At 44.1% G+C, this 23,992-nt stretch overlaps 1 protein-coding gene across 1 annotated transcript; it reads right to left on the reverse strand.

Annotated features, from left to right (window-relative positions):
- Positions 1-6,402: 6,402 nt before the first annotated feature.
- On the reverse strand, positions 6,403-12,556 carry PPP1R3C (protein phosphatase 1 regulatory subunit 3C). The gene is made up of 2 exons (XM_069611327.1): positions 12,405-12,556; positions 6,403-10,553 (listed from the first exon to the last, which is right to left on the reverse strand). Exon 2 carries the CDS (start codon positions 10,550-10,552, stop codon positions 9,605-9,607), a length of 948 nt encoding a protein of 315 aa, XP_069467428.1. The 5' UTR covers position 10,553; positions 12,405-12,556; the 3' UTR covers positions 6,403-9,604.
- Positions 12,557-23,992: the final 11,436 nt, after the last annotated feature.

Consider the following 23,992-nt stretch of genomic DNA (forward strand, 5'->3'; position numbering starts at 1 on the left):
GCACGCTAATGTTCACAATTCTAATTAAGTGTGGCATTGCTAAAATTCACAATTCCATCTGGGTCTGGTGCAGGCTAATGATCACAATTGTAACATAGTTGCACTGCTAACATTCACAATCCTGTCTGGGTCTGGTGCAGGCTAATGATCACAAATCTAGCTAACTGCGGCATTGCTAACTTTCACAATTCTATCTGGGTCTGGCGCAGGCTAATGATCACAATTCTAACTAAGTGCGGCATTGCTAGTATTCACAATCCTATCTAGATGTGATGCAGGATGACGTTCAGAATTCTAAGAGCAGCATTGCTAACATTCACACTCATGTCTGGGTTAGGCACAGGTTAATGATCACGATTCTAGCTAAGTGTGGCATTGCTAACATTCACAGTTCTGAGGTAAGGTAATGTTGAGTGGCAGGGTTTTCCGGAGTAGAGTAATTGCTCAACTTCCCACCCATGCCACACTTACTTTTTCGGTTGCTGCTGGTTGACAGCTGGTCGCTGGTTTCACTGACTTCCCTCCGGACACCTTCTGACACTTTCTGGAGCCGCCTCTGTTGGAGCCGCCCACGGTCCTATTCCCAAAGATCTAGACTACAGCACTGCAGCTCTCTCTGTAAGCTATTATTTTAACCATTACATTGAGTTGTAGGATCTTCCCTGCCTAGGAGAGCATGGGCAGTAAGCTCAGGCAGATGCTAAAAAGTAGTACTTTGCTTCACGTCGCAAATCCTCCATTAACTGTGTGGCCACCATAATTGTACTGAACCAACACTACCATTTGGGAGGCCTTATGGTGCCACATGAGCCTTACAGTTGTTTCATCCTCAGTCCCTGCCCAAGAGTGTCACTGAGCACAGACTACCACTACGTGTGGGTATCCCTGAAACTGCAAAGACCCGAAACCTCCATAATTCCGCTCAAGTGGTCACCACTGAAATTTCGTTTTACTCACATGCCACTGTGAGTCACCTTGCATAGACTAGCCTAAAATGTGTTAGTCATTCATGGGGGCAGCCACGCCCCTGCCCCGCCTTGTGAACCATGTTGAATTATAACCATCCTCAGAAAAACTCAGTTGCTACTAATCTCATTACCTGTAACCGAAGAACTGATCTGAAGCAACCTTGCACAAGCATTCATAGTCGCGAGTCAAAGTACCTGACTCTGTACCGACTCGACTCACAAACAAAATCTGTAAATAATGCACACCTAGAAATGATTCAGTAGGCAGTGCACAATATTCCAAAAAAAAAGCCTCACTCAAGGTTTGACTACGTTTTCTCCATAGCACACCCTCAGCTCAATTAGAAATGTGCTGCAAGCATGCAGCAAAAACACAAGGTTCTACTTGAAATTGCCATTTATTAAGCCACAAACTGTTGCATTCAATGATGCAGTATTCTGGGGGGGTCTGTTTTTCACAGCAAGATGCCCAGTCCCAACGCCCCTACAACACGTCCTGCTGGGAATAGCTAGTGTTCAGGGATATATTGTAGGAGTGTGCTGAAGCTGGGATGGAATAAGGGCTAGAAGCCTTGTTGCTCAGTCCTTGTGGAGGAGAGGAGGCATCTTAGATTCTGCCCAGCCAGGCCACAAAGACATGGTGGGGGTGTGCTAGTGTGGTGGTAAACTGGAATGGTGGTAATGGGAAGTGGATGGAATGTAGCTGGGTGTGAAAGTTGAAGAGGGAGTGGATGAAATAGAAATGGGAGAGCAGATGGAAAGACTGGTGGATTGATGTTTCTACACTCTGCCTAATTCACAGAGCATTTTCCAATGGGATTGTGCCATTATACTATCTGTGAATCAGGACCTAAGTGTATTGCTTCTGTTTTGCTCTGTGTTTTATCAAGCTCATGTTATGGTACATGTCGAATAAAACGCACACGACTTTTAATCTTAGGGAGTGATTGAATTCACCTCTCAGGCTCTTGTTAGGGGTCTGCGGTGAACAGTTGCGTCCTTGTTCTGGCTATCGCAAAGGCATTTTCCTTGTGGGGAAGGGGAGAGAGGATGTAAAATAATGAGAATAGTGGATCAAAGGCGAGAGGGATGGGGAACAGATGGAAGATGAGTAGAGAATGTAAGGTGAAAGGATTCAGGAGCTTATGGAAGGAGACAAGGAAGCGGATGGAAGAGAGCAGCAGACGATTTTGGAAGGTGTATAGGAGAGCATGTGATTTTGGAAGGGATGAGCAGACTAAAGGGGAGAGCAGATTTTCCACTTTAACAAATGGAGTGATTTTGGACGAACTGCTTTATTTCAGCAAGACTTGGTGAGGTGGATAGGCTGTTCCCAGCCAGTCATATCCCCAAACACACAACTTGAATAGTAGAAAAGAGAACTTACAATACATGGAACATTTGTTCAAAGTTCATTAATGTCGTTCTTTGCCTTAAATCTGCAACTTCGTGGCCCACTCAGTGAGCCAAATAAACAGTACAAACCTGCAAGAAATACGTGTGCATGTAGATAAAGCACAGCTTAAACAAAGTACATTTTTTAGTGCCTGAAAAAGAACAGGTTAACCAACATTTCTGGTGTCCAGTTCAGTCTGACTGGGTTGATCCAAGGCAACTGTCCAAAACCCCCATTCCCTCCAATTCCTCCGCCCCACCCTACCCTGCTGACAGTGCAATGTGCATCCTAATATCTGGGGACTATTAAAGTAGTTATTAAAGTTACTTGAATTAAGCAGACTATCCCTCATTGTTGGAGGGTGGGAATGGTGCACTCACTCGGTTGAGGGCTTTCGGTGCACTTGCAATGCACTTTGTGGGCGATTGTGAAAGACGTGGATATCGTGGGGCTTGTCTCATGCAAATAGGCAGAGGGTGGCTACTTGCCATGTGGCTGCAGAGGATGCTCGACCGGGAAGTTTGGCAACTCACACCTCAGCACCTGATGGAACGGCAAGGCAAGTGCTTTATTTTTGGGGGTGCTTGCCAGGACTCAGGCCTGGAACTTATTTCTGAGCCATGGCACTTATTTCTGAGCCCCTGCACATATTACCGATTCCAGCTTCATTATGTTGTGGTGTTTTGGCAATTTATATTTTAACTGGCAGTTAGTCATAGTAATATAACAACAACAGTGCAAGGTTTGAAATTGCTGGGAGCTATTTAGCTCCTACCTCTACCTCTACCCTAAGAGAGCCTGCTTACCTTGAAAACAACAGCTACCAGGAACTACCTTTGGCTGCCCAGTCCAAGTGTTGCCTTACAAACATGCATATGTGACATTAACTTTAGTGTTTTAAAATGTTAATAGAAGAACTGGGAGACATCTAGGCCACATTTAATCATAATGGATCATGCATAATAGCCAAATAACTACTGCACATCTCATGTGGAAGTTTTGTTGTGCGCTGTGAACCCGCTCCTAGTTAACTAGCCGTAGCTCCTGCTTACTCTGTGATGCCGGAAACTCAGGAGCTGGTTTTAGCTCCTGCTCAATTAACCTAAATTTCAAGCCCTGTAGTGTGCACTGGCCAGAGTTCTGCATAGGCTAGCTTGTTGTTTTTCATGAACCTAATGACCCAGTTTGGCTGAGCTATTTATCCATTTTCATGAATAACAATAAGTTGGATAGTGACTATGCTGGCCACTGATGCTAGCCATGTCCGCACACTGCTCCACTGAGCCTGCATAACATTGCTGCAAATGCTCTACTGTAATAACCATCATGGTGGGTCAAGGTCAGTGAAAAGGCCAATATCAAACAGCAGTGACAACCTATATAAGACAATCTCGCTGCAGTGTTTGATAGGCAAGTTCATCAGTTAAGTCATGATTTTGCCTGCATTTGCCCATTATAGGTGGATAGATGGTTAACATGTTTCACTTGCCACCGATAGGCTCAGAGCAAAATGTTAACGATTATGTGTTTTAAAGAAACACTTAAACATTTTGTTTATTTCAAGACACAACTAATATGTCTGATTGATATCTGTAAATTGCACAGTGGATCATCACCCTCAATTAACTTTGCTTTAACCCTTGCTTGGAGTGGTTGCTTGAACCACCAATATGTTGACACAGTATGGAGTAGCCCTGAGTGGTGTCAACGGTGGCCGGGGAGTTGCCCACCCCTATGTCTAACACACGTGCTAGAATATATTTGGGCCCTGGTACTTGTTTTCTAACACATTAAGCACTGGTAGGGTTGTGGCATGGGGGCGTACAGATGGAAAATGGCAGAAAATGTCTCTGGTTTCATACGAATGTGGCAACATTTTGAAATCCCATGGCCCTGGCAGGGAACAACAGAATAGTACTACCAAAGGGCCTCACAGCCCCCAATGTCCACTCTGTATTTCAAAAGGATACAGTTCAGTCTCTGGAGCAGTGAAAGGATGACCTGGGGAAAATAATGGAAACAGTTCTATGGCAAATTGATAGTCCCTGTGCTCTCCACACCATCTCCATAGTGACTGTGTTAGGCAACTCTTTACTGGAACCATACAGTGGCTAAATCTCTAGGAAAGGGACAATGGCTTGTCTTACCCTCTCCAAATCGGTAGACTATTTACGGTCTTAAACAAATAATAGCAGCTCCCCTTTCTCTAGATCCCCCCTGTGTATGCAGCACAATCTGGATAATGAAGGCAGTTGTGGAGTGGTTAGAAACTAGTGATGGGTAAAGGCAATAGAGCTCCTTCACTAGGAGAGGGTGTGCACCACTCTCGCAGCACCTCAAGCTGCTTCAGTAAGGGTACTTCAAGTCCAGGTCATAGGCTTCTCCAAGTCAGCAAAACAGCAGGTCCCACCAAAACACTACTCACACAAAGTCGGAACTAAATGAACAAATTATTGCTGTCAGAAAGCAACAGATCATGTTTACCAGATGACTGAGAAGGCGCCCAAACCATCAGTGAAGAGAAAAACTGCATTCAGCCAATTCCTATTATGATCACCTCAGAAAGGTTCTTCCCACTTTCTGGAGAAAGCCTGATATGTGCACCCATTTGACATGAGTGGTGTATCAGGTGTGGTCCGTTTTGTTTTCGAAAATCCCCAGGCTATAAAAACAGATTAAATGAGTACATTCATCCCTCCAATGAGGCCTTCCTTTGAGACCGCAAGGTCCCATTACACAGTAAACACATCAAGGTGGAACATGGAGATCACTGGCAGTCCGTTTCCCCTCCCTGCATACTTCCACTCATACACAGTTGAAAAAGAGTCTAGCACCCCCTCTAGTGTGGTTTTGTCTTAGGATGCAGGACTCAGAAACTCCCTGGCCATTCCTATCGGGGCTTCTCAGGCACAGAGCTGTCCCTATGAGCCACCTGCAGCCTGAGGGGCCATGTTCTCTGCCGGCTTGCCACCTTCATCTGCTGGACTACCCAAGGCCCAGCTGGCTCTCTATCAAGTCTGGGGGCCAAATAGATACCTCAACGAGTTGTGGGAAGCTCATGTTGACCTTTAATGGGTTCTGCCTCACACCTCCTATCCATAGCCTATCCTGAGTCTTGTCTTGTGGACAGAAGCAACACAATGTCTTTCCTATCATGGTTCGGCCCAAAACCAGTGGCAGAGCGAAGCGTTGTCACAGCCCCGCAACCCAAGGTCCTCTCTTACTGTAGGAATACACCAGCAGGCCACAAAACTGGGCTTGTGTTGCAGCTCACTGTGCAAAACCTCAGGGTGTGGACACGCTACTTTTTCCACATGTTGTCTTGGCCATCCCAAACTGTCTGTGGCTCCTGGAAGCATTCTGAGCCACACAGGTTGCAGGAAACATGTTTGCCCCGTGCACCTCTGTTTTCCCTGGGTGTTCTACCCACCTTGACTTGCCTAGGACAGTCTAGGGCCCAAAGCGGTCATGGGGGGTGCTTCACCAACCCTCAGTAGGTCCAAGAAGACGGTAGCAGCATGAGAAGAATCAGGAACCGGGGCCCACTGTAGCGTACACCGTCAAAGCCTTTCCTAATATGCAATCCCACAGCCTGTATTGCCAAGCTATCTGCGTCCACCACCCATCCAGTGAGTCGTAGAGCTCTGCATGCACCCTGGCAGATGTTGTGGCCCATCGAGCAAGCAGGACTACTTGGAGCAGTAAGGGTCCCTTTACACATGTACTGGCATTCAAGCAAATTGAGATATCTTGTCATTGCTCAGGATCTGCAGCCACTTGTACCTGTGTGAAGGGATTCATAAAATGCCTAAGATTCCGGAAAGAGGGTATCAATCAACTCAAGTTAAACTGCTGAGAAGAGAAATCGAAATAGGACTAGGGGCAGAAACAGAAACACAAATACATATTAAATGGAAAAGAAATAGAGGTTGGGCTTTGGAAAACACTGATATAGCACAAATCGAGACCGTGTGTACAAAAAGCAGTAAGTGGTTGATGAACAGTTTGCCCATTTACCCAAGACACTACACTCTGGACTCATAACAAAACATATGATTTATTAATAAAAGTGTCATTTTACATAGTACAGTTCATATGTACAGTGATAAACTTACAGTAGAAAAATACTTTGTTCTGAAATGGCGACTCTCCCACACAACAACCTTCTGTTGCTCTTCCTTGCATAAAATGCTCTCACAATTCCCTAAAGCGAGACAGCATTTGCTCATGTCAGCCCAATTCTATCAAAAGTGACGAAAGGGGTGTGCCTCATGCAGAGTGAACACCAGAGCTGCGCCTCGCCCAGGTCAACACACACCTCTGTGCAGTCCCATCGTTTATACCTTAGGCAGTCAGTTATAGTACAAAAATACATTGCGTGTTGTCAGATCTGCAAAAAGAAAAATAAAAGTGCACAAGTTACAGAAAAAAACATGTTTGAAAGCAGGCTACTCCAAAGTACTAACGTTTAGCTAGCAATCACAAATGTATTTGAACAAACCTAACAGCAGCTTATCTAACTTAAAATAGCTGTCCCAAGTACTTGCATAAAGGTTTCCATTTGCAGGATGCAGTCTTTTGGTTATCAATGTCCAGGGGTTTCATTCCATCCACATCAACAAATAAGCTACCTTGCTGATAAGATAGCCCCCTCGCCCAAAGAAAAGACACGGTGTATGCTTGTCACGTGAAATCGTGTCTAGGACCTGCATGCGATTTGTTTCTTGCATTTATCATTGGCAGAAGCAGTTTATTTCTGAACCGAGTATTAGGACGCTGCAGTAGCTATGGATCAGTGCTGCAGAGTGGCCATCTTGTTATGTGTGACAACCTGAGCTAGTCCTAGATTTAAACCAAAAGAACATTGCATTCTGGGACGTGTGTGGGACTGCTGTGCAAGGGCCTGGGTTGCTGGCTAAAAATCAAGGATTGGCTGAATGTGCCAGGCATGACCTGGGCCCACCTGGCAGGTATGTTAAACGCCAAAAAAGTGTGTCCTGCTTTAGCTCATACATAAATTTCCTTCAATATGAAGGACTCACGTGACTTTAATGTTTTCATAAACATAGTGAATTGGAAGACATACCGAGCCAGTGAAACAATCCGACATTTTCTGAAAGTTGTGATGCACAAAATGCTCCAGCAGAGAACTATTACGTTTAGCCTGATGCCTGTCCCCGCTTTCTCCCCCAGGCGCAATCTCATGCATGTTTTATTTTTGGACTAGATGATAACCGTGGCAGAGTATGTTCAAGATATGCAGCGGGGCTTGTGATAAGGGAAGACCACTGCCCTGCCGTTCTCCCATTTCAAATCAGTCACACCACCTCCCCTTCCCTTAGTTAGCTGCTGAGTTTTTTATGCATATGAAGATCATTCGTGTCCTCCATCAGGCCGGCTATCCCAGTCTTGCAGCGCCCTACAACGAGTATGCTGTTTTGGCATATGGCTGCTGCTGTTTTTTCATATGGCCGCTTTCTTGGTGGACCCTTAAAACACATTCATTTCATAAAGGCATTGGCATAACTTCGAGAGCTTGACATGACTATACATGTGCCCAGTCATAAATCACGTTCATTAATGCGAATGGCTGAGTAATTCAGTTGTTTCGACCTTTGAAGTTCCCATGCCTGACCTTCTTCAGGCCTTCTGCAGCATACATACATTCTTCAGGCAAAGTATTACAGCCATTGGTTCCCTGTTCCCTGGAGGCAGTCAATAATGAAATGGATAGGAAGGAGTACTGAATAAAGTGCGATTGCCCTATTGCAGGGATAAGGACTCAGTATACTATCCCAGGTCACGTTACTACATCCCACCCACTGGTAACTTTATGGGACTGCTGAAATTATAATTACAGACACACTGTGCATATCTGCAGTGTACAAGCTCATTGGTCAAAGCAGGCCAGCCAACTCATGAAGTACACCTCAACAATAAACATTTACAAGTTAGTGCATTTTTACATCATATCGAAAGAAACACTGAAGAAACGTCACATGGCTCATCAGATTGGCTTCTAGGCTCCTATAAGGCACAGTGTTTCTACAATAAGGTGCATTCCGTTCACAATTCTAAGGTCTGATTGTAACTACACGCCCGCCGCTTACTTGCAAGAAGAATTAACCCTCTGCGAAAGGAAATCCATTTATGCAATTAATGTCTTTCGTCCGCTTTGCTTCCCTTTCTATAAATGGACCGCACAAAGGCTCACAATTGCACTGCAACACCCTAGGAGGTTGTGCAGGGTGCTTTGTTATTCTATATTTTGCCTCCCATCGTGCTTTGCCTATCTCTGCTCATGTTCATACGTTTTTAAGAGACCAGCTCCCAAAATATGAGTTTAGTGTTCATTAAAAAGTGAATTGGCAGTCAGTGAATCCAAACTGTTCTATCGATTTGAACACTCAGCAGTTAGCATTAAAGCACAGTCTACCCAAATGAACGGGGGTTTGCCCCATATGGTAATACATTAGATGTTCCTGTTAGTTCACTTGTTCATCCGGAGTTTTAGTGATTGCAAATCCTATATTATTAAGAAAATTCCTCTGCAATTACCAGAATGGGAATCTCAGTTTCAACATGCCTGTCTTGACCCTGGTCAAGAGGCGACTTTATACCAAAGGATCTGGTTTGAATCCCTGAACGTAGAACAGTATGTCTAAAGAGACCCAAAATAGCCCTGTGTCCATAGGACTTGACATCACCAGCGCTGCAACTGGCTGACCGCAGGCGCCCAGAGCAATGCCAGAGGTTAAGATGAATTCTAAACCTTCCAGACATCACCTCTTTTGTTTGGCCACAGAATAATGTGAGCATCTTCGTTTCCTGCATTGCAGATACAGTCTATTCTGTGCACTAGAATGCTTCCACCACTTACCAACATCTCCAACTTCCTGGCTACTCTCAGTTTTCTTCATATTTAGGCGCGTCAGTAGTAGTTGTTTTCCCTGAATTCTAACAATGCACTATCTTCAGCGCACACAATCAACTGAGCTTTTCTTGAATACAATTTCTTTCCCCTCTAGGTTTGCTTTCTTCAAACTTTCAATTTAAAATCTCTGATGGTCATTTTTCTCCTTCTTTTAAGCAATCCCAAGCAGCCCTTACAGATATGATCTTCTGAAAAAAAGAAAGCTACAGAAAGTTGCCAACATCATTTTTCTTAATGCTTGGGTGTGCGGGCAGCCCTACAGATTAAGCTGTGGCAAGCAAGAACATAGCTGGGCGAGTCTTTCGTTCACCAGTAGGGAGCAGTGTTTCCTATTCTGCCCCAGCACTGCCATTCCGGAAAGAGGCCATTAGACGTCCGGGGGCTGCCAAAGTGGTCAAAGTCAATTCTGTGGGGCTTAGGCAGGCGCTTGGCAACTGGGTTCTCTGCTTTTGGGGGGGCTGGCACCTGTACACCATCAGATTTCCATTCTGCATGGATCACTTTGTAATTGGTGCCTTCGTTATTGTCCCAGAAGACATGACCTTCACTTTCAAAGGAAATGCAGAATTCAATGTTCTCTCGGGTGGGGATGGCTGGTGGCAAGTCAATGATGAAGGAAAATGTGTCGCTGTCGGCACCGCCATAGACGTTGTTCATGTAAACACAGTCAACGTCTGTGAAACTTTTCCAGGAGTTGTATGTTATCCGAACCTGGACCTTCTTTTTGAAGGTCAGGTTCTTCACTTTCACCGTGCCCGCAACAGACCTCTCCTGGAGGGTGCAATTTTCAAGGCAGACAAAGTTCTTCTGCAGGCGGTTTCGGAAAGCTAAGTAATCGGCTGAAGGTTGAGTAAAGCCTAAAATTAGGTTTTTCTCCTCGTGCAGTTTTAGGCCTGAAGTGATATCTTCAAGGTCTATCAGGTCAAACTGTAGGTCCTGCACAGGGTCCTCCTTGAAGTCTGAAAAGACGTGGATAGCCGTGAGGGAGAGGCCCTTGGAATCTGCAAAGACCACCCTTTTTTTGCTCCTATTTTTTGACCGATTCCATTCGCTGCTGCGGGACTCTGACTCCTTTTTCAAAGACAGGCAAGGTCTCAGTGGCTTGAAGCGGCTGGCCAGATTTCTCCCTCTGTAGTCCTCATAAGGGCTGAAGAATTTCGTGAGCGGGGGTGAGTGCGCCAAGCACAGTCTGACCGCTACATCAACTGGCATGATGGAACTTGTCAAGGGCCGTGGGTCTAGGATCTGTATCATTCTGAAATGGTAATCAAAACAAGAGAATGGATTTAGGCATGTGTAATAAATCCTTTGAACATACACCATTCCACACAGATGAATGTTCTGTTGAAATGTCACAGCCAAAGTGGAAATTACCTTTAAGCCAAATAGTATTAATAGGCTCGATGGCAATTTCCCCGGCATACGTTTTGCCATAGAACACCCTCAAGATACACCAAGCTCAGGTTTACCCCTCAATGCAGCAAAATGCAAAAAAATCACAAGATGTTAGGGACTCTGAACTAGAAACCACAATTCATCCTATCGTTTGGACACGAAAATACTGCATGAATTCCCAGTGACATAGGTTAAACTTTTCTTGTCGCAAATTATTCTCCCTACAAAGCAAACATAGCACATTTGAAAACCATGACTTATTTACTTTCGAGTGTTTTGATTCGTATGGTAGGCAGTCCAACTAATCTGAACTGACTGTTGCATGAGTCTACTTGATGCTAGTCTCTGAACTCATGGCATCCAGAACTCAAATCCACTTGAACATCAGCCACTCTAAAAAAAAATGCAAATACTACTGTATCCTCACCATACCCCATGCGATGGATGCACCTATCACAAATCTCTGTAAACTCAACACAATGATCGAAAAATCTGCACAAAAATACCATTAGGTTGTGGTCCTTCTAAAACATAGCTGTTTGTAAGTCACTTGTCAAGTGTCGGTGGTCTACATGTGCATCCTGCAAAGTCACACGGCACATTTGTAGATTTGAAGTTAACAGACTGTACTTTTGCATGTTATATTAGAAATCTTGCATTACTGTGTAAATCACCACCGTGTGGTTTCAATGCGTTAGTGGTCACAGGCTTGGGCTATCACAGCACAGCCATTGCTATCACCCAGCCCAGTAACACTCGACGTATCTAACTGTGAAGGATAAAATGCCTCCGCCTGGTCACCAAAGAATTCCATTCTGGGATCTAGAGGTTACCAAGCGGTCGCTGCAGTGAGAGCATTAACCTGCGTAGCCCTCTTACCAAGATCATTACTGAAATCTTTTTATAGGTGCGACGTATGTTTTCCGTTTCAAACTAGGCACATTTATGACACTCTGGAATTCTGCGAGATGACAGTAGCAGTAAAACAGCTCCCCAGGGGTCTCCTAGGGAGGTACTGCAAGAGAACACAACTTCACTTCGTGATCGGGGGACAACTGCGGGTGTCCTGCCAAGCGCTGCTAACTGGTGACACGCACATTTAGCACCCTACGTTGTATGCCTATATTACACCTTAGAGGTGCACTACAGTATGAAGCATGCCCAGGGGCAACTCCCGCTGCCCGGTGTACTCAATGATCAGCTGCCAGGCCGCTCATTTGCACCAACGTGACTCACTCTGGTCAGCAGCTGTGCAAACTAATTGCAGACTGTAGCCTGCGACGGTCAAGCAAGTCAATCACTCGCCCTCTCCTGCGCCACAAGTAAAGCACGCATGTGAGGAATAGTATCAAGCATTCGAAACAAAGCGTACAAAGTAGAGCCATGGAAAATGGAACAGAAAATACAGTTCTTAAAAAGTGCGCAATTTTATCTAAAACAAAGTTTTTATGAAAAACGCGAACAAAAAACGGACTACAAAGGCACGTTATGCGACTGGATTCTACAGCTGTGCTTTTGTGGTGCTCTTGAGAACATATTACATTTTTGTAGAGCGGCAGCCCGAGTACACATCTGGTTTTCAGACAGTTCGGACTCAACACTAGTCGGTTTATCCTCGTCTATATACAATAACATGCATTGAAACTAACACTGGGAGAGTAACTAGATCAACCGGATAAAGTGCAAAACACAGTCATTGACTCGGCGGTACCTGGATTTTGGAGACTTTGGGAGTTAATTTTGAAGCTTGACCACACGCGCGCCACAGAAGACGGTGTTCTGTTGCTGCAGCCTCTTTCAGACTGGCAAGCAGCGGAGCCTGCCTTGGCTGCTTATCAGCTGCTGGCAGTCCCTTTTCACGTGAACACCCAGAGGCAGCCAATCAGAGTGCGGCTCGCGCCCCAGTCAAGCAATCAGGCCGCGGCTTGCAAGTCATCGTTTCGAGACTAGCAGCGTGATCGGGGTTGCAAGACGGACTTTAGCTGTGATTGACAGGGCAGGCTCGGCGGTGGGGGCGGCAGAGGCGAAGCCTGTCTGGGCAACCGGGAGCCTAAAACGGCGCACAGTATTTCATCAGTTTACAGTGAACTCGCTGCTCCCGGCCAAACGGCAATGAAGGAGTTTCCTGCGCTGAACACGGTCTTACTGTACAACTTGTACAGCTTTTTTGTTCTGAATCTTGAATCTGAATCTGAATTAAAGAGGCAGACAGTACGAAATAAACTCTGGAAATGAAGTCCATAAAATGCTAGAAGAAGTTTATAATCCAGTTTTTCCTTTTTATATGACTTTCATTTTTAACTGAAAAGTTATGTTAACATCTGTAAGTGCCTTGCAGGGTCGGACTGGGTCATACTATTGCCTCGGGCACCGATTAAAAAGTGTCCCACTGCTGCAAATGGCAACTCATTCCTTTTCTGAGTAGTCGACAACGGGGAGTTTTTGGATAAAATGTGATGCAAATTGAGCATTTTAATGAATGTTTATTCAGTGACGTTATAATACGCGGCCTCAGCTGGTGTTTTAGCACTACCGAGGGATGACGAACTAAATAAAAATGCAACACTGTTCACATTTCTAAATTAATGTTGGTATACATTTTGAAATAGAGACCAGGGTGTTATAACAATCAAAAGTTCACAGTTCTTTGCAACCAGGCGACGGTAACTGAACCTGCCAACATCCCAGACTGTTCTCGAATGTTAAAAAGCCAAACGCACTTTGTTCAATGCTGAGATCAAAGTCAAACATTTTTTGAATGCATCGTGGGCTCGTTTGCTCGAGGGATAACCAGCATGTGGTCTCCGAGAACAGGTAGAGTCTGTTTGCAGGGGAATGTAAGGAAAGGGTCAGAGGTCAACAGCTTTGTAATTCAGGAAGAAATTGCAGAATGCAGGAAGTGAATCACTGAAAGGACAATCAACGTGTGTCTAACAGCCGCTCTAGAACAGCACCAAATTGGGGGTAGGATGAGCCAACCCTCTGCATGTTATGGGATATTACAGTGTTAGTGGGTTTACTCAGAGATATCTGTAGCATAGTTAATCTCTTCTATTAATAGCACACAGTTAAGAACGAGGGATTCCCTTTGACGGGGAATTACCGCTCTATCCTGCCACACCACACCCCTCTCGTATGTCTTGGATAGTACAACCTTCCAATCCCGTGCACTTTAATCTAATTTCGTAGCCTTTATCCAAAACCGGCAGCTGGTCATTTTGACCATGTACGGACACTGGATTAAATTTGGCAACATTCCATCCCTTTTTCGGAATGTTTAAACATTTTACAAATCTACAAACCACCTCAGCATGAAAAGTTGCTAATAAATGGACTCTTGAAGCTTTAGGAGACTTTCGACTTTTATAGAGTTCTGTGACCGAGCATGTGATTAGGTGCATAGGTATACTGTTCGTGGAGAATACATCCTTTCCAACATAACTTTATTATGTTTAGTGGGATTTGAAAGGCACAATGTTAGTTCAATGTCTGTAGCGCAATGGTTCTATGGTGTCGCACAAACCTTGCAGGTCCTATTCATGCTCCCGCTTTCTGTGCTTTGCCCCGCACCTTCTTTACCTTTGAAGAGGGTAAGAAGAATGTGGCCCTCGTCGCCCTGGTCCCTCCTTCATCCTCACGATACAAAAATGACAGGTGTACATCGTTCCTGGCCTCCTCCTCTCCATCACCACTGTACGGCAGATGTGAGAAACGCTATTCACATAAACAACCATTCAGACCCTATCCTGATGACATCATAGATGAGATAAACTTGCAAGACGACAGAGCAAGTGAACTGACTGTGACGTGCAGAGAGCCGATGACATCATGACTAAGACCAAGACATAGCTGCGTTAGACATGAAGCATATATGCATCCCTGCACAAAGTTACACAGAGGGCCTCATTACAAGTTCGGCAGTAGCCTGGCCGGTAAAACCAGCAGGCTGCCGCCGTACTTGCTAATTTTTCTGGCACCTGGCAATGGGAAATTACCGGGGCATTCCGGCCCCGCCAATTGTCCATTCCTGGGCATCGGAAAAAAAATGCTCCCCATTCCCTTTGAACCCCATAGGGCTCAATGGGAATGGGGAGGTCGGATGGACCAGCATCATTCACAAATGGTGCTGGTGCATCCGACATGGTCTGCTCGCGGGTGCCGGTACGCCCGCCAGGTCAGACCTGACGGGCGGGAAGGCACCCGCGAGCAGAACTCGTAGTTTGCCAGTCCGGTAACAACGGTACCAGCAAGCTTACAGGTACCATTGTTACCGGACCGGCAAACTTGGAATGAGGCCCAGACACTTAGATTAAACTTCTCTTAGACACGAAGAACATGATTTTGAGCCACTTAGATAGAGGACATACACTCTTTGCTATGCTGTAACGCAAGACGCACAAGAATAAGCTTGCTTAATGCTGAATGCTGTTAACATAGGTTGCCAGGAAAATCAAAATGGTAGATAGATAGATTTAGATTCATACTTTATTTCTGTTCCCGCCATTTACAGGCACACTAAAATACAATACAAAATTCATTATAAAAAACAATCATGTTAAAATATACTGTTGAGAACAAGACTTAATAAAAGGGAAAAAGATATAAACTTAACATTTCCTTGACATGCGCTTAAAAGTGCGATAATATACTTGCATAAGTCGTTAACAAAGCAAGCATCAACACAGGACAGGACAAAATTAATTGCATCTGAAACAAGCCAAATATTGTTAACAATAAATTGTCTTCTCAACCAATGGCGTCTCAAATCTAAAAGTTTTTTGCAAGTAAATAAAAAGTGGGTTAAATCCTCTACAGCCCTACTACCACAAATACAAAGCTTAGTATCAAATTGCTACAACATCCAGGCCCTTAATGATAAAACATTCAGTTGCACCATAGCCATAATATGCCTCTGCGCCAGTGAACGGATAGAATGGACTGAGAAATGTTTGTGGAAAGTGCAAGGTGCCACCATTAGGTGTCCCAGAGAGCGTATGTTTTTTCATATTATTTATAGCTAGATCAAAATCTGTTCTTGGTTTCATATTCAACTGTTGTTTGGTCCACAACCCACCTCTCAGTACATCAAAATCTATCCCCCACTTTCTGTACAATATGGAACTTTTCTTATAACAGGGGTATGTGGCGTAGGTCTCGACTTTTGCTAGCTTTTCCATCACATTTGTGATGTTAGGGTTCGTGAAAGGGCATTAGTGTAGTTTACGGAAATACTCGAGGAACCTAAGTTTGGCCCGGACAACGATATTTAAAACCCCAACTTGAAAAAAAGAGAAAGCCCAGGGTGCCAGTAATCAAACCCAGCAGCTTTCTCAGATAAATATGCAAAACGCGATCCAGGGCAGTACAACTCCTGCTGTCCCAGATTGAGCTGCCATTCAAGCTGGAAGAATAGACCTTTGCTTCCAGCACCTAAATGCCTTTATCAAAATGGAAGGCCACATATTTTTGATAAAATCTTTTTAAGCCACCCAGGCTGGACCGCAAACCATTTTCTAATAATGCTCAAACACCACTATCTTTGTTTTCTTCAAATTTTGTTTTAAGCCATTTGCTTTAAAATAGCCAGCTGCATAGCTCAAGGTTTTGGCAAGTTCCATTGGCATAAAATTCAATAAAATTGCATTGTTTGCATATAAAAGGGTAGGGTATATAACCCCATTCAGATGCAGACGAATTGGACATTTCTGGAGTGGGCCAGACATAAAATCTGATAAAAAAAAATGATAAACAGCTGCAGGGCCAATGAGCAACCCTGGTGAATGCCCTAGTTAGTTGAAAACTTACTGGAAAGCCTGGATCTAGAGTGGCAGCTAACAGAAGCCCTAGTGTTAGAGCAGGCTTGTCCAACCTTTCTGAATGTGGGGCCGAAGAATTAACTTTTTGTCACCCAGTGGGCCGGCGAGCCAAAAGTCAACAGCCTCACCCAAAGCAGTATATTAAAAAGCGATATTGTGTGACCTTTGACACAATAGCATCACAGGCAGTGATAGCCATGCAGTCCCAAAGATAGCTTTTGGTGTCATGGGCAGTGATCAAAGGTTAGTTGCTTGTGATTTCTTTCAGTGTCTATGTGTTAATATTTTTCTGAAATAGTGCGGGCGACCGAGCCTAGCGAGGGAGCTATAAGGTTCTAGGGAGGGTTTGGGAAGTTCCCCCCCCAAGAATTTTTTTTCAAATATGGGGTTGAAATGGTGCATTTTACAGCAGAAAAGGTGACCAAAAAGCCATAAATTCTAAGTTCGAAAGGGGAACATGAAAATTCCATGTCACCAACAGCAGCAAAGAACATTTTACAACACAACACATTTTAATGATCAATGTGTTGGACAAGCTTGTGTTAGAGTATAGGCAGAGAATAAGTTTCAGAAGGGGGGACTGGTACGCCCATTCTCTGGAGTTTAATCCAGAGAAGGGGACGATCAATAGAGTCAAAGGCCTTTGCTAAATCTAAAAACCCTGCATACACTACACCCCCTCTTATCCTCACATATTTGTCCATGATAGTTGAAAACACAAAAACGTGGTCAGATGTAGTGAAGCCCTTTCTAAAACCTGCTTGATAGATAGGTAGTATATTATTTTCCCGCGGCCCATGTCTCGAGCCTGACCAATAAACAATTAGTAAAGATTTTTGACATGCTGTCCAGTAATGATATAGGCTGGTAACAGTGAGGATCCGACCAAGAGCCCTTTTTTAAAATCTGTTTAATTACGCTCACTGTCCAGGACCTCGGAATAATCGAGGATGCAGCAATCAAATTACACACCCTTAACAAAACCGGCATCCACCATTCTAGTCTAAATAATGTTTCTATTGCACTCACTCACCCGAGGCCTCAGGGCACTCACAAGACAGTACAGACAGAAAACACTGAAAGGGGAAACCTAAAGAAATAACACAGGATCAATAGGAGGAGAGGGTCAATAGCAGAAGAGGGGAAACCTAAATTCGTCCTCCATCAAACAAATCAGTTTTCAGAACTTTCTTAAACTAGGCGGTTTACTGCAAATGCCTGATGGAGTGGGGGAAGTCATTCCAGACCCTTAGAGCCCAGGAATTAAAACTCAGGCCTCCAAATCTCTTAAGTGTAAAACACGGCTGCATCAGTAGATCCTTTTTATTAGATAGTAGAGTTTGCCTATACAGCAATCTCATAATTTGCTCGCTGAGGTAGCCTTGGGCATCACCTGTAAGGCATTTTTAAACCAGACAGGATGCTTTGAAATTAATCCTCTGATGAACAGGGAGCCAGTGTAGCTTCCTGTCGGCAGCAGTGATGGTGTGGCAGCAGTGATGGTGTCTCTGTGTCTGATGCCGCAGACGGCTCTGACTGCCCCATTTTGGATGGTCTGCAATCTTTTCACATTTGCTTGTGAAGTACCAACTAGTAGCCCATTAAAATAATCCAGCCTCAGGTTTATTGTGGCTGTGGCTATCAAGGCCCTATTTTCCTCTGACAGATATGGTCATATCAGCCAGATCAGTTACGTCATGTAGGTGCAGCTGGAGCTCAAAAGAGACACGTGTTTATTAAAATGTAAGTTACAATCAAAAACAACCCCCAGGGTTTTGACATGATTAGAGACCTGTATTCTAGCACATCCTATCAGGAAGGCCTCATACTGTGGGTCTAGTATCTTTAACTTTACCTTGCTACCAAGGATCAAAATCTCAGTCTTCTTGTTCAGAGCTAGAGAGTTATTCTCCATCCATACTTTGATAGCATTGAAAACCTTACCGACCATCAGTGAGTCGGCTTTGTAAGATCCCGACAGTTCCAGGTTGATCTGAGTGTCGTCAGCATAATTAATGAATTTGACACCCAGACCATCCAAGAGATCAAATAGGGTTTTGAATAGATGTTATACAACAAGGGGCTGACACAAGATCCTTGTGGTACCCCACAGCAGTGTTGAGCCTCTTGTAGCTACCCTGGCTTCCTGGGTCCAAGGAAGGATCTGAACCAATTCACCACCAACTTTGAGCAGTTGCCAACCTCGGCTAGCCTATCCGCCATCCTACCATGGTTCACCAAATCAAAGGCAGCAGACAGGTCTAGCAGCAACAGCATGGCCAAACTGCATTGATCCACAACTTCAGCTAAACCAGATTTGACATCCAATAAGGCGGTTTCCGCCTGGCACTTCTTCCTGAAGCCAGACTGTCCCCTAGATAGGAGTCCCCTCTCTTCTACAAAGCCTTTGTACTGGGTACATGCAATTTTATCTATAACCTTTAACAAAAAAGGAACATTTGTTTTAGGATGATCATTGACAGGCTCATTGGGATCTAGACCCTCCTTCTTTAACAGTGGAGTAATCCAAGCTTCCATTATTTGATCTGGGACTATCCCTTCCTGGAAGGAGCGAATAATAAAAGAAGTGACTGGTATCGCAATGGTGGTGGAATATTCCTTAAAATATGAGTCTGGAAAGATATCACCCTTACATGATGTGGGTTTCATTTTAGCAACCATTATTGACACTTTGTGAACTGAAACCTGTTTGAACACAAAAGCATCAGCCCACTATCCTCCTTAGAGCTGATGGCCCTGGCAACTATGCACGTAGGGGGATTTGTTGGAATACTCCCTTGATGTTTTCTAACCTTCTGAATAAAACTTTCATGGATTTTGCGGCACCGTGCGTCATCTGCAATTAAGTGCAACTCCAGTGTCCTACCCTTTAGCTAATTTAGAATGGTAAACAATTCTATGGAGCTCCTTTGATCAGGCACTAACTGGTTTCTCCAAGCACTCTGACACTCTAGATATTTATTATTGCCATTCTCTCGCCTTTTCATTGTGCGCTATAACCAGTTCAATTAATCTATCCTCATAATCTTTTCCTACCAATCTATTTAACAGTCACCCTGTTACAAATGTAGATACTACTCGTAGTCTGACAGTGCCAGGTGGCAGAGCTTCTCCGAATACTCACTTAACAATTTTCAAGCTGAAAACCCCAGGTCATTCTATTCAAGCAGCTCCAAATAGCAGTTCCATGTGGTTCCAGCTGTTACCCTGCAAATCTCTTCTGTACCTAGCCAGATTCCCCAACCAAGAATGCTTATTTCTATGTACATTTGTTCAAGACTATCGCAAATGAAACTTTTGTGATTTTAAATCTCATCATGCTAAGTTGCACAATGTTCTGCAATATTCCTTTTGCACACTTTATGCTACTACATATATGAAAATCTAAAATGTATCACACCAGATACAAAACAACACCAAAAGTAACCTTTAACAAACTTCAATCATCTAGCTCAGACATGTGCAAAACTGTAACATTGCAACAACACAGCATCAATTTTTAGCATTAATATAGTGCATGCAACATGAACCTCTCCTTTTTATTGGGATAAAATTGAGCTAATCCAGCATTCCCCCCTTTAGATAATTAATTTAACTAATACATTTCCTAGACCCAAACCATAACCCCAATTAATTCCAATTTACAGTTTGAGTACCCACATGACATAAAATGGCGGTAGCCCTAGCCTTGGACAGGTTGGTGGACATTATACGAGCAGTTCCTGGCATGTTAAAGGAACAGCATCTAGAAACAAATTGACAAAGGTAAAAAATACACAGTACAAAAATGATGATTGGCATCAGGATCTTCATTGCAAGACTCTTCCATGACGGAATCTATGTGAACCAAGAGGCAATCCATGAATCCGATTTAATGCCAGCCTCACTTTCCATGGCCTGTTTCAGTTCATGCAATTCAGTAATAGTCTGTGCAAATGTCACATTCTCTCCATCATACGTGGGTGACAAGGTGCAACACAAGCTACCAATGTTGCTACAAACCCCACCCTCCATAGCTTTGAGGAGGTAGAGGACGGATCATTTCTGTAATGTCATAATCCTCAAAGCATGCATCTCTTCCTTGATAGCACTGAATGCTTACTCTGAAGAATTCACCAAAAAAGCAGTTTGGATCGGGTTATCTAGAGCCATTTTGCATTTGCTATGGCTTGAACAACCGGGGACAGGAATGAGGCAAACACTATCTCAGCCCTGCTAAAAAGTCTGTACTGCTCAGAAATCGTGTCAATTGCTTCTGCAGATGCGGCTAATACATAATTTGAGCCTTTGACCCTACTCGAATGTTCCATATTCATAGGCTCAGAAAAGATGGATACACTGTTCTCATCCAGAAACTCAAAGGATGCAAGGGGCACAGGGGGCAAGGTAGTGTAGTGTTTTTCCAGAACCATGTAAATGGGCACATGCAGTGTAGTCAAACTGCACACACCCCACCAGGCTGGAGGCAATAGTCGATAAGAGTTTGTTCCAGAAGTCCACGCGATGGTTAGTAATGTAGATGTTCCTCCACCCAGGTCAGGAAGGCGTACTATGCGACTGCAGCTTCCATAGTGCCCACAGGCACCATGCCATAACGCTTGAAACACAGAGGAAAATGTGTAAGTAGCTGATTCTTAACAAGTTTCTCTGGCTCTTTGAGCTATGTCAGATATCTTATATGATGGTTCCAGATATTCCCACAATCTTCATTAATTTTTACTACCATTTCATCAGCCCTTCATTCCACCAGCTTTACAAGTCTTCACCCCTTGCTTCCATCGGTTGTCTACAACGATAGAGCATTTGAGATTCAGTTGAACCCTTTTGGTACAATGTAAAAAAAAATTCCTGCTCCTTAACATCTTTTTTGACACATTCCTATTCATCAATAGGAACTACTGAAGCTATAACAGACTGCCCTTAAAACTGCCCTCTAACCCAACACAAAGCTAGGTGCACCAAACAGTGCAACCCTAGATTCTCTTTCATATGTAATAAATAAGTATCTATGTGATCACTGCACCGCCTGTAAGTCAGCCAATGAAAATATAGATGCCAATTGCAGTGCAGTGATCAAAAAGATCACTTTACCCATGTCCCCGACCCTGCATACTCCTGCCCAACCCCCCACCCCACTTACCTTTACGGCGGCACACTTCTGTGTGCGCCGCCGACTCCCTGGTATCCCTGCGGCATCGGTTCCTCCAACCTGCGTGGGTCGCAGCTGACGCTGCAGGGTGCTTTATTTTATTTATTTATTTATTTATTATTTTTCACTTTCTTTTCCCCCGCCTACTACAATGGTTACTACAATGGTTAGCGGGGTTCACCCTGCAGCCCCCGACTCCCGTTACTGCCCCCATGGAGAGTGGGGGACACCCCTGCAACCCTCGCTCCGCTTGGGTGTAGTAATGGGAGTCAGTATGTTTAGTGCCCCCAAAGTCGCAGTGACTGTGGGGGCACACAAATGAGGGCGACATTTTTCTATATTTCCATAAGTAACTGAGGTATGCCAGAAGTGTGCAGAATGAGTGAGCAGACATAAGATCCTGCAGATTTCTCTCTCCCCACCTCCTTCATATGTCCATACCAGACGTTCTCTGCTGCGAAACCATGCATGTTTACTATTTTAACAAAATTTGGTTCATCATCCAATTTTGAAGAGTCTGTTTCCAGGTCTCTTGGTGACCATACCAATACCTCATTGAGCTCTATTCCCCTAGCAAACTCATTCATATTTATATTTGCTCTTTCTGATCCGTTAGAATAGAAAACGAAACAAAAAAGAGAACCTACACAAGAAAACATCCTAGTTTTTATATTCCTTGTAATAGTTCTCAAATATACTCTATGTTTTCATCCATTTTGTACTGGTTGACTGGAGTGAAAGAAAATGTCCTAAGCCATACCTACATTTCTATTCTTCTCCTATGTCAGTAGAGGTATTCCGGTGTCCTGCTTCACGTCACATAGATGACGTCAACCCCAATGTTCCTCCACCTTAACTGCTGTTGGAGTGGCAAAAAACACCTTGTAGGGGCAGTGAAATCTCCTCTCATTCCACCTCCGTTCAGATGTAGATATAATCCCTTGGGAGCAATGGCTGCTGCCTTAACTCTTCAGATCTGTTGCTGCTGTCTTTTGTTGCAGTTCACTGTTAATGAATGAACTCAACCTGTGAAGATATAATTCTGACAGCCTGGTTAAGGCCCTAAGGAACTCCCTAAATTCATTGCCCAAAATCTTTGCAGAATTTTGGGCATCTGCTGCAGAACGCACAGGGGTGAGAGGTGTACACATCCCACGCCTGTGACTATTTCATGAGGGGAAAGGCAAATATCCTTTCGCAACTGGTTTCTCAAATGAAATAAGGCCACTGGTTTCATTCATAACTGGTAATAAGTATAACCAATTTTTCCCCAGCTCACTACACAATTTAGAAATCTTCATCTTTAGCAACTCATTTAATATTTCCACAATCCCGTTGGTATGAGTGGGGTATACTAAGCACAGCCTGTGCTTGATCTCCAAAAGTGAAGTAATCCCATCAAAAAGTGTATTAAACAAATGAGTTCTATTATCAGACTTCAAGACTTCACAGCTTCCCCACCTAGGAAACACCTCTCTCACCAAAAATGTGGCAGCCGACTTTGCATCAGGGTGTACGCAGGGACCAGCCTCGAGCCATCGGGAAAATGGACAAACAATGACAATAAGGTATTGAAAATTACTGCACCTCTGGATCATGTGCAAAATTGACATGCAACTTCTGGAGGGGTCCTGAAGGTTGGGGTATGATTCCTCCCATAGCTTTAATTCTGCTTCCAGGATTCAACTCTCTACACACAGTGCAATTCCCTATAAATGTAATTACCTGTTCTTGTAAGTTTGCTACACACCCATTTTCCTGGACCGTTGCTGCTATTAGACGTTGAGCAGTGTGCTCTGGGTAATGTAGTTGATCCAGAGCCATAAGAAGTAACTCAGGCATCAATACCTTCCCGGTGAGCTGCTACCTCCACAACAAATCCATGGGCGACAGAGCGCCTCCCCTCTTTACACAGAGCTCTTTCTCCTCCTTAAGGGCTTTCCCATGTAACTCAACAATTTGAGGTAAAGGGACTGCAGTATACAGGACTGGCAAATGTACCTGCTGGGACACCAATTATTTGTTCTGGGAATCTGGAAAATATAAATACGCTGCCTCTTTGGCTGCCTTATCAGCAGCACTATTTTCACGTGTTAATTTGTCAGTATTATTATTGTGTGCAGCACATTTAATCACTCCTACTTCTGTTGGTAAAGTTAATGCATCAATTAGTTGTGATAGTAATACAGCATGCTGGGCCGGGGTCCGTCAGATCTCCTAAAGCCCCTTCAATGCCATCTTGATAACCCTGAGTGTACAGTGGAGGTTACGTACGCTGAGTCAAAATGAATAATGACTGCCTTCCTCTTCCTC

This window comes from Ambystoma mexicanum, chromosome 8 (assembly GCF_040938575.1).
Source record: "Ambystoma mexicanum isolate Mex_15411 chromosome 8, UKY_AmexF1_1, whole genome shotgun sequence".
NCBI classification, from domain to species: domain Eukaryota; kingdom Metazoa; phylum Chordata; class Amphibia; order Caudata; family Ambystomatidae; genus Ambystoma; species Ambystoma mexicanum.